Below are 12,359 nucleotides of genomic sequence, written 5' to 3' on the forward strand. Positions count from 1 at the left end.
TATTGAAGTGTAGTGTCTTATTGCTGTGTTTTATTGAAGTGTAGTGTCTTATTACTGTGTTTTATTGAAGTGTAGTGTCTTATTGTTGTGTTTTATTGAAGTGTAGTGTCTTATTATTGTGTTTTATTGAAGTGTAGTGTCTTATTACTGTGTGTTATTGAAGAGTAATGTCTTATTGCTGTGTTTTATTGAACTGTGTTGTAGTGTCTTATTATTGTGTTTTATTGAAGTGTAGTGTCTTATTCATGTGTTTTATTGAAGTGTAGTGTCTTATTCATGTGTTTTATTGAAGTGTAGCGTCTTATTACTGTGTTTTATTGAAGTGTAGTGTCTTATTACTGTGTTTTATTGAAGTGTAGTGTCTTATTACTGTGTTTTATTGAAGTGTAGTGTCTTATTGTTGTGTTTTATTGAAGTGTAGTGTCTTATTGTTGTGTTTTATTGAAGTGTAGTGTCTTATTCCTGTGTTTTATTGAAGTGTAGTGTCTTATTACTGTGTTTTATTGAAGTGTAGCGTCATATTACTGTGTTTTATTGAAGTGTAGTGTCTTATTGTTGTGTTTTATTGAGGGTACCTTCTTATCACTGTCTTTTATTGAAGTGTAGTGTCTTATTGTTGTGTTTTATTGAAGTGTAGTGTCTTATTATTGTGTTTTATTGAAGTGTAGCGTCTTATTACTGTGTGTTATTGAAGAGTAATGTCTTATTGCTGTGTTTTATTGAACTGTATTGTAGTGTCTTATTCCTGTGTTTTTTTGAAGTGTAGTGTCTTATTCATGTGTTTTATTGAAGTGTAGTGTCTTATTCATGTGTTTTATTGAAGTGTAGCGTCTTATTACTGTGTTTTATTGAAGTGTAGTGTCTTATTGCTGTGTTTTATTGAAGTGTAGTGTCTTATTCCTGTGTTTTATTGAAGTGTAGTGTCTTATTCCTGTGTTTTATTGAAGTGTAGTGTCTTATTGCTGTGTTTTATTGAAGTGTAGCGTCTTATTACTGTGTTTTATTGTGTTTTATTGAAGTGTAAGTGTAGTGTCTTATTCCTGTGTTTTATTGAAGTGTAGTGTCTTATTGCTGTGTTTTATTGAGGTGTAGTGCACCTTATTACTGTGTTTTATTGAAGTGTAGCGTCATATTACTGTGTTTTATTGAAGTGTAGTGTCTTATTGTTGTGTTTTATTGAGGGCACCTCTTATCACTGTGTTTTATTGAAGTGTAGCGTCTTATTACTGTGTTTTATTGAAGTGTAGTGTCTTATTCCTGTGTTTTATTAAAGTGTAGCGTCTTATTACTGTGTTTTATTGAAGTGTAGCGTCTTATTTCTGTGTTTTATTGAAGTGTAGTGTCTTATTACTGTGTTTTATTGAGAGTACCTTCTTATTACTGTGCTTTATTGAAGTGTAGTGTCTTATTGCTGTGTTTTATTGAAGTGCAGTGTCTTATTCATGTGTTTTTACTGAAGTGTAGTGTCTTATTCCTGTGTTTTATTAAAGTGTAGCGTCTTATTACTGTGTTTTATTGAAGTGTAGCGTCATATTACTGTGTTTTATTGAAGTGTAGTGTCTTATTCCTATGTTTTATTGAGGGTACCTTCTTATTACTGTGTTTTATTGAAGTGTAGCGTCATATTACTGTGTTTTATTGAAGTGTAGTGTCTTATTGTTGTGTTTTATTGAAGTGTAGTGTCTTATTATTGTGTTTTATTGAAGTGTAGCGTCTTATTACTGTGTGTTATTGAAGAGTAATGTCTTATTGCTGTGTTTTATTGAACTGTATTGTAGTGTCTTATTCCTGTGTTTTATTGAAGTGTAGTGTCTTATTCATGTGTTTTATTGAAGTGTAGTGTCTTATTCATGTGTTTTATTGAAGTGTAGCGTCTTATTACTGTGTTTTATTAAAGTGTAGCGTCTTATTACTGTGTTTTATTGAAGTGTAGCGTCATATTACTGTGTTTTATTGAAGTGTAGTGTCTTCTTGCTGTGTTTTATTGAAGTGTAGTGTCTTATTCCTGTGTTTTATTGAGGGTACCTTCTTATTACTGTGTTTTATTGAAGTGTAGCGTCATTATTACTGTGTTTTATTGAAGTGTAGCGTCTTATTACTGTGTTTTATTGAAGTGTAGTGTCTTATTGTTGTGTTTTATTGAGGGTACCTTCTTATCACTGTCTTTTATTGAAGTGTAGTGTCTTATTATTGTGTTTTATTGAAGTGTAGCGTCTTATTACTGTGTGTTATTGAAGAGTAATGTCTTATTGCTGTGTTTTATTGAACTGTATTGTAGTGTCTTATTCCTGTGTTTTTTTGAAGTGTAGTGTCTTATTCATGTGTTTTATTGAAGTGTAGTGTCTTATTCATGTGTTTTATTGAAGTGTAGCGTCTTATTACTGTGTTTTATTGAAGTGTAGTGTCTTATTGCTGTGTTTTATTGAAGTGTAGTGTCTTATTCCTGTGTTTTATTGAAGTGTAGTGTAGTGTCTTATTCCTGTGTTTTATTGAAGTATAGTGTCTTATTGCTGTGTTTTATTGAAGTGTAGCGTCTTATTACTGTGTTTTATTCAAGTGTAGTGTCTTATTCCTGTGTTTTATTGAAGTGTAGTGTCTTATTGCTGTGTTTTATTGAAGTGTAGTGTCTTATTGCTGTGTTTTATTGAAGTGTAGTGTCTTATTGCTGTGTTTTATTAAAGTGTAGCGTCTTATTACTGTGTTTTATTGAAGTGTAGAGTCTTATCTCTGTGTTTTATTGAAGTGTAGCGTCTTATTACTGTGTTTTATTGAGAGTACCTTCTTATTACTGTGCTTTATTGAAGTGTAGTGTCTTATTGCTGTGTTTTATTGAAGTGCAGTGTCTTATTCATGTGTTTTACTGAAGTGTAGTCATATTAGTGTCTTATTGAAGTGTGTGTTTATTGATTGAGGGTAGTGTCTTATTCATGTGTTTTTATTGAAGTGTAGTGTCTTATTCCTGTGTTTTATTGAAGTGTAACGTCTTATTACTGTGTTTTATTGAAGTGTAGTGTCTTATTGTTGTGTTTTATTGAAGTGTAGCGTCTTATTACTGTGTTTTATTGAAGTGTAGTGTCTTATTGTTGTGTTTTATTCAAGTGTAGTGTCTTATTGCTGTGTTTTATTGAAGTGTAGTGTCTTATTGCTGTGTTTTAATTGAAGTTTTAAACTATATTATATAAAACTACTGAACGCTTACTATAAATATTTCTGCTTACAAATCCGTTCTTAATTTGTTCAATAAAGTTAAGTCTTCAGATAAACGAATATAAAGTTTATGATGCAATGTGTGAGTGATTTTAACTGGCATGGTATACACTACATACGTTTGATCGCTCGAAAGGCACATCGAACACACTTGATGAATCTTCATTATGAAGTGAAAGCGATAAATTAATTTCATTGTAATATTAACCTCATAGATGGCAGCACAATAAATAACTATCAGTAATTATTCTCAAAACGTTTCTTTGTTCTTTCACTTAAGGGTTATTTATGAAACATATTTTCACCACATAATTTCATGATGAGGAAAATAAAAGTTGTTTTTAGACATTAAGCAGTATATTATAAGATGAAATACAAATTTCCATATAAATGTTTTTATTTAAAAGTATTTTTCCCGTTTGTCATAGTAAACACGCAATCAATAAATTTGTACTCACGTCCTATTATCAGGGAAGCGACATCTGGCGGAGTGTTTTCAGCTAAATTGCACTGATGCTTATTAATTATCAAGGGAGTTTGTCGGTTCGCTTTTGCTCTGACATTACCAAGAATTCGTTCAAGGTCCAACCATGGCTTCTGTGTCGTTTGTCTGTCATGGACTAAATTACGGGCATTAGCAGTCCAAAAATCAGACAGTCCTCTGCCTAATGATAGGCCTAAATTCGGCAGGCCCATTTTCTTATCAACTCTAAATGCATACAAGGAAAAGGCTATACGTTAGTCAAAGATAATGACTCTCACAATCGCAAAGCGAGGCGGCGCTGTATACGCTCGTTGTTATGACGTCATTGTTCAGACGAAGCGGCAGACAACTTCCGGTTGAGTGCGAATCTCGCAGAGGAGCTGCCGTTCCATATCCCCTTGTAAGGCGGGACTTGCTAATCCCGCCCCCTTCTGGCGTGAGCGCTTGCAGCTTTTGTGTAAACTTTCGTACATGTTCGAAAGTTATGTTTTTCAAATTAATGGAAACAAAAGAAAATGATAATATGGCGATTTTTAATCTAGATGAAGCGTGAGAAGTGATGCAAAGATTCGAAAGAACGTCCATGTAGTTTTTTTTCAAAAGTACATTCGGGTTACCAGAGGTGTTGATAAACTCGTTATCAAGCGCCTAAGGTGACGATTGGTAGCTTAGACTGCATCTCATTATTCAGTTTCCAGGGTGAGCGAACGATCCACTGACTGGCGGTCGCAACTCAACACCATGCTAAGAAGTAACGTCACGCTTCTGGCGCCAAAATACCTCGTGCCTGCACACGAAGCAGCAACGTGAGAAGAGCTAATCACTGTAGATGGTTCTCCCGTCATTTTCACGCTGAGTTTCGGTGTCCACGACAAACTGTCGAAGACATAGCGCTAAATGGAAGACACTAGAAAATGATGCGAGAATATAGCATCTTTGTGAGTACGGTATGGGACAGTAATGGATCGTGAACCATTTGAAGTTGAGAATATTTTACGTCTTTGGTGCGTGATCAGTTTCAATAAGTAAACTTCGCTTTCAGCTAGTTGGTTAAAAAATAAAGGGTGTCCTGGGCAAATATTTTCTTGTATACCTGGTTCGTCAGTTATTATAATTTAACAAAAAAGAAATAAATTCGTTAAAATAAAGAATGCGTTTGTTATGCTTGAGAAAGCATAACAAAGTAGTGCTTAAAGTGTAGGACAAGCTTTCTGATTGGTCGATGTTTTTGAAATAACCAATCATTACCGCACTTGGTGTCAAGAGCGTCGGACTGTGTAGTCGGGCACCCGGGTTTCACACTCCTGAAACCGAACGTCTCAGCTGAAATCGAGTCTTCGGTTTTGTGCGTGCAATATCGCGCCACGAGTGTTCGTGTTGGCAGCGCGGCCCCGGGCTTCGCGCCTGCTTGCCGCGTGCGTCACTGGCTTACCCTTGGCACTCGGCCTGTACGTCGCGCTGCTCATCTTCGGTCAGCCACGTCTCCATGCGCTTCGACCCTTCAGAGCTGGCCCAGGGGATGGCGTACCACCCGTTCCTGCTGCCCCCGAACCGCCAGCCGCCAGACTTTAGCGTTAGCACGCTACTAACTCAGTCAAACTACCTCCCTTTACCACATCCGTACCCGGCAGCTCCCTTCCCAAAGTTACCCGCTCCGCTCGGTGGTGCCTCGCCGTACATAACGGCCGACGACGTGCTTGGCCAAAGTGGACATTTTCGACCATTACGAACCTTGGAGCCCGAAGAAGACGGAGTCAAAGATGACCCTAAAGTTAACTTGGAATCCAAAGAACTCTGGGAACAGTTTCATGCATTAGGGACAGAGATGGTTATTACAAAAACCGGCAGGTGAGTTGCATTTCTAACACTTCGCTTGAAGAATTATCTTTAATAAGATGTCGTATTTAGTATTTTAACTGTTGAGAAATAATATAGAAATAAGAACTGGAAACAAGGAAGGAGGCGATTATATATTTGTGCTGTAAAACGACTCGTCCGGAAAGACGTTGTCCACCACAGCTATTCGATCTATTTGCGCAAATAATATATAAGTAGTTAATTATTCACATAACAGAAAATCGAATAAATCTATGACGTAGAATTGCGTTTTCCAGTGTTGTTCTGATATATCAATGAATGTAAACACTTTAGCATTGTTTGCTGCGCTTCTTGTTTGTTACGTATGGATGCACTAACAAGCGAAGGCCAACGGTTCGATTTTCTCAGCCTTTTTTCGAGAGAGGCTGAAATTTAACATTTTGTCAATTTCATTCTTTGTGTAACTTCGTAGTGAAAACGTGACGTAATTTTCAGTTACACAACACGTGTTTTGTTCAGGTTTTTATGCAACAATGTTTGCACTTAAAAACTCACCCTATGTCTCGTTTCTAAACCAGTTTTATTCTTCGAGTTCATTTAGGTCAAGGCAGATTACTCTATCAATAATGATTAATTGTAGGTTGTTTATAAAGAAATCATTTATATTTCCCATATCAATGAATCGCTGACCTAGTCACTGAATATCAGTGTTATGAAGGCTTCATTGAACACTTTCATTGGGTGATATGGTCGCAACATAATACTTTCAAATTCTTAACTTCGCACAACCCAAAACCTCTTGACTATTTATATGCTCTTGTTCTGTTCAGGCAGTCTTGAAAACTCTCGTTTTATCTATCCAAAGTCTGTTATTCGAATCCTGTTCATTATAGAAAAGCAAGAAACGTGGGCAGGTTTTAGAACGAAGCTCTAATTTTGTCATCAAATCCCGTTGTTGGTCACATAAAACTAACATTCATCTTCAATCCCACAAAATAAGTAGTTCTCTGCGAACTTTCTACGCCATCATCCTACTTAATATATAAAATGTCTTCTTGCTGAGACTGACTTTACTCAAGAGATTAAAGTGTTTTTTTATACCGTTTCCAGTTACATTATAATTTTTATATTTTGTGCAAACAACTATGAAAACTTTATAATGTAATGGCAAACGTTATAAAAATAACCTTTAACCTCTTTAATGGAAGTATTCAATGGCAGTTTTAGAAAATTGGGAGACATACGATCTTTATGTTGTTGTAAATACACAAAATAAAAAACCGACAAACAGAAGTAAAGAAAACTTATGAACTGGGATAAATGGTAAAGTGCTGCACCTAGGATTAAGCAGTAGATAATATATAGATTATAACTGGTAAAACATTTACTATAAATAGCCTACTCCAGTGTATTAAGTAATATAGAATGTTAACATGTACCTGGTAAAACATTTACTATAAATAGCCTACTCTAGTGTATTAAGTAATATAGAATGTTAACATGTACCTGGTAAAACATTTACTATAAATAGCCTACTCTAGTGTATTAAGTAACATAGAATGTTAACATGTGCCTGGTAAAACATTTACTATAAATAGCTTACTCTAGTGTATTAAGTAATATAGAATGTTAACATGTGCCTGGTAAAACATTTACTATAAATAGCTTACTCTAGTGTATTAAGTAATATAGAATGTTAACATGTGCCTGGTGAAACATTTACTATAAATAGCCTACTCCAGTGTATTAAGTAATATAGAATGTTAACATGTACCTGGTAACACATTTACTATAAATTGTCTACTCTAGTGTATTAAGTCATATAGAATGTTAACATGTACCTGGTAAAACATTTACTATAAATAGCCTACTCTAGTGTATTAAGTAATATAGAATGTTAACATGTACCTGGTAAAACATTTACTATAAATAGCCTACTCTAGTGTATTAAGTAATATAGAATGTTAACATGTGCCTGGTAAAACATTTACTATAAATTGTCTACTCTAGTGTATTAAGTAATATAGAATGTTAACATGTACCTGGTAAAACATTCACTATAAATAGCCTGCTCTAGTGTATTAAGTAACATAGAATGTTAACATGTGCCTGGTAAAACATTTACTATAAATAGCTTACTCTAGTGTATTAAGTAACATAGAATGTTAACATGTGCCTGGTAAAACATTTACTATAAATAGCCTACTCTAGTGTATTAAGTAATATAGAATGTTAACATGTACCTGGTAACACATTTACTATAAATTGTCTACTCTAGTGTATTAAGTAATATAGAATGTTAACATGTACCTGGTAAAACATTTACTATAAATAGCCTACTCTAGTGTATTAAGTAATATAGAATGTTAACATGTGCCTGGTGAAACATTTACTATAAATAGCCTACTCCAGTGTATTAAGTAATATAGAATGTTAACATGTACCTGGTAACACATTTACTATAAATTGTCTACTCTAGTGTATTAAGTAATATAGAATGTTAACATGTACCTGGTAAAACATTTACTATAAATAGCATGCTCTAGTGTATTAAGTGATATAGAATGTTAACATGTACCTGGTAAAACATTCACTATAAATAGCCTACTCTAGTGTATTAAGTAATATAGAATGTTAACATGTACCTGGTAAAACATTTACTATAAATAGCCTACTCTAGTGTATTAAGTCATATAGAATGTTAACATGTACCTGGTAAAACATTTACTATAAATAGCCTACTCTAGTGTATTAAGTCATATAGAATGTTAACATGTACCTGGTAAAACATTTACTATAAATAGCCTACTCTAGTGTATTAAGTAATATAGAATGTTAACATGTGCCTGGTAACACATTTACTATAAATTGTCTACTCTAGTGTATTAAGTAATATAGAATGTTAACATGTACCTGGTAAAACATTCACTATAAATAGCCTGCTCTAGTGTATTAAGTAACATAGAATGTTAACATGTACCTGGTAAAACATTCACTATAAATAGCCTGCTCTAGTGTATTAAGTAATATAGAATGTTAACATGTGCCTGGTGAAACATTTACTATAAATAGCCTACTCTAGTGTATTAAGTAATATAGAATGTTAACATGCGCCTTGTAAAACATTTACTATAAATAATAACAGGAATGTTAGTAGTATAACTGGTAAGTTAGATCCGTATCCATCTTCACTTGTATAATTTCTCTTTAGATTCGATATGAATAGAATCACAACATCTGATATGATTTGTTTGAAGTTTCTGTTTTTATAGAACGAGAACATAACTAACATTTACTCCAATGTTAAACTTTAATATAGTGTTAGCAATTTTCACCATTTAAGCCAGTTTATGGAAATATTGCACTGTTTTTTTTTTCCCTGACCTGTATGCTTCAGTCCTGTCTTTACCTCATTAATAGCATGTAATATAATTACTATTTCTCATAGAAGTGGTAACACTGTAAGTTCTGTGAAGTGGTAACACTGTAAGTTCTGTGAAGTGATAACACTGTAAGTTCTGTGAAGTGGTAACACTGTAAGTTCTGTGAAGTGGTAACACTGTAAGTTCTGTGAAGTGATAACACTGTAAGTTCTGTGAAGTGGTAACACTGTAAGTTCTGTGAAGTGATAACACTGTAAGTTCTGTGAAGTGATAACACTGTAAGTTCTGTGAAGTGGTAACACTGTAAGTTCTGTGAAGTGATAACACTGTAAGTTCTGTGAAGTGGTAACACTGTAAATTCTGTGAAGTGGTAACACTGTAAGTTCTGTGAAGTGATAACACTGTAAATTCTGTGAAGTGGTAACACTGTAAATTCTGTGAAGATAATTGATCAATTGATGTTTTACCAGTTAAATATTACCCTAGTTTTTGAAATTTATAAGAATGTCTGTCTTAGACCAAGAACGTATTCGTCTTGAATCTTGTAGTGGTGTGCAACAAGAACTATTCCTTTCTTGAGGAGATTACGTTATTGAAATTCAGATGTCACTAGAACAGTGTTATTATAAACCTAAATGAATTTACTACAATGACTTTATAAACACTCAGATGAATTAAACAGTGAGATTACTACACTAGAATGGATTATTAAACACTGGGATTACTGCACTAGGATTATTAAACACTGGGATTACTACACTAGGATGGATTATAAAACAGTGAGATTACTACATTAGGATAGATTATTAAACAGTGAGATGGCTACATTAGGATAGTTTATTAAACAGTGAGATGACTTTATTAGGATAGTTTATTAAACAGTGAGATGGCTACACTAGGATAGTTTATTAAACAGTGAGACGGCTACATTAGGATAGATTATTAAACAGTGAGATAGCTACTTTAGGATAGATTATTAAACAGTGAGATGGCTACACTAGGATAGTTTATTAAACAGTGAGACGGCTACATTAGGATAGATTATTAAACAGTGAGATAGCTACTTTAGGATAGATTATTAAACAGTGAGATGGCTACACTAGGATAGATTATTAAACAGTGAGATAGCTACTTTAGGATAGATTATTAAACAGTGAGATGGCTACATTAGGATAGATTATTAAACAGTGAGATAGCTACTTTAGGATAGATTATTAAACAGTGAGACGGCTACATTAGGATAGATTATTAAACAGTGAGATAGCTACTTTAGGATAGATTATTAAACAGTGAGATGACTTTATTAGGATAGATTATTAAACAGTGAGATAGCTACTTTAGGATAGATTATTAAACAGTGAGATGACTTTATTAGGATAGATTATTAAACAGTGAGATAGCTACTTTAGGATAGATTATTAAACAGTGAGATAGCTACTTTAGGATAGATTATTAAACAGTGAGATGGCTACACTAGGATAGTTTATTAAACAGTGAGACGGCTACATTAGGATAGATTATTAAACAGTGAGATAGCTACATTAGGATAGATTATTAAACAGTGAGATGACTTTATTAGAATAGATTATTAAACGGTGAAACGGCTACATTAGGATAGATTATTAAACACAGCGATCACTACATTAGGATAGTTTATTAAACATTAAGATGATTACATTAGGATAGATTATTAAACATGAGATGACTACATTAGTATAGTTTATAAAACAGTGAGATGACTAGATTAGAATAGTTTAGTACACAGACGAAGTCATTAGGGTTAGTCGGTTAGATAATATTATGTTGATAAATTACCTATACATGGCATCAGAGAACTTACATTTTGTAAGTAGTAATCGATTATTACTACTTGCGAAAGATATGTCTAATAGGTACGTTCCATATAGCTTATAATAGTGAGAAATCTATGGTGCGACAGTATGTATATTGTTATAGAAATACGTGTTATATGTACTTAATAGTGTGCTCTGTGTACAGTTGTGTTGTGCTCTGTTCGTTTTGCACTCACTACTAATCGTTTTAAATGATGTTTGAGTATTTTGAGCATACGACATGCAAAGATTTGGTCAGAAGTGTTAGCAAAGAGATAACAGCCACTAACGAGGTACGTAGTATTTGAACACAATGTTCATTGGTTCAAATGAAAAAAAAAAACCACAAGACATTTTCATTTACTATATTATTAGATTATGTTCTAACCGATCGCTCATTAGATCAGAAGATTCTTATATCATGAGTTTCACTGTGAAAGAACACCTGGTCATGTAATACCCAAGAGTATGTAACATGCCGGTTTAATAATTCTGTAAAATATATAATATTTTATACTACTCGCAGTAGAGGCTTTTGTCTAAATAATTCTCTTCTCCACGTCGAGTTTCCATGTTTTATCTCGTATAAATCTTTTATCAGTGTGTTTGGCGAAATAAATTTTTGTGTGTATAGTTATCTGCTTGCGTGTGTGCAAAATCTCTTAAGTTACTGCGACACGCGCACTTTACCGAACCTGGCATTACATTCGAATGGCTACCAGATCAAAACAGGAAGGTTTCTTGCGTATTTATTATGCGTATAATACGGCCGCAAGAGGGAACGCTTGGTAAGCCTCGCGCAAGTTGACTGTTAGCTTGATCTCTCAAAACATTATATATATAATAAGAGTACTTTCAGTACACATCACGCGTTTCCAATGAGGCTGAAGTAACATTTCAAGATAAGTGACCATTGGTTTCCGGGGAGAAGAAGGGGTATAACAAAAGTGCCCATGTGACAGGTGAGACAAGTGACCATTGGTTTCCGGGGAGAAGAAGGGATATAACGAAAGTGCCCATGTGACAGGTGAGATAAGTGATTATTAGTTTCCGGGGTGGGAGACATTGCATCAAAAACGCTCACGTAATAGATGATGTATGTGATTATTGATTTTTTGGGGGTGAAGGAAACGTGCAGTCAAACTGCCCGTGTGGTGGGGAAGGGGGTATTATAGATGAAACAAAATTTTGTTATTGACGAATAAACAACTCTTCAGGTAAGAGAAACAAAAAAGGTGCGTGGATTCTCGTGGTTCGATGTCGGCAGCTGAGACGTGGCTTGTATTGTTGGCCAAGAGTACAAGTATACAACCAATCATCGCGCGCAGTCAGGATTTAACATACGTATGTGGGTGAGACCGTATTTCACTAACCTAACTGACTGACATTATGAAGAACGAACTATTAAAACAATGTTGAAGAAAGGTGCGCATGTTCAGACTTGAACGTGAGATACATTTAGAAATATACACGCGAACAGCAACAACTGTTTTATAAGTACAAATGTACCGGAACACGTCTGATGTTCACGCTAAACTCACAAACGTATAAACTGGTTTTAATGCAAATCAATCAACTCTATAGCTCTTCATCGTGAAATACATGTAGCCAGAGTTCCAGCATACGTCACCGATA

The 12,359-nt window shown here is 34.2% G+C and overlaps 1 protein-coding gene across 1 annotated transcript in view; it reads left to right on the forward strand.

Moving 5' to 3' along the window:
- The first annotated feature begins 3,781 nt into the window (after window positions 1-3,781).
- Window positions 3,782-12,359, forward strand: part of LOC143256307 (T-box transcription factor TBX3-like) — a 65,676-nt gene continuing 57,098 nt past the window's right edge. The window contains exon 1 of the mRNA XM_076513381.1: window positions 3,782-5,539. Coding sequence (XP_076369496.1) covers window positions 5,178-5,539 — 362 coding nt within the window. The 5' untranslated portion in view covers window positions 3,782-5,177. The remainder of the gene's footprint in view (window positions 5,540-12,359) is intronic.

This window comes from Tachypleus tridentatus, chromosome 7, assembly GCF_004210375.1.
Source record: "Tachypleus tridentatus isolate NWPU-2018 chromosome 7, ASM421037v1, whole genome shotgun sequence".
Taxonomy (NCBI): domain Eukaryota; kingdom Metazoa; phylum Arthropoda; class Merostomata; order Xiphosura; family Limulidae; genus Tachypleus; species Tachypleus tridentatus.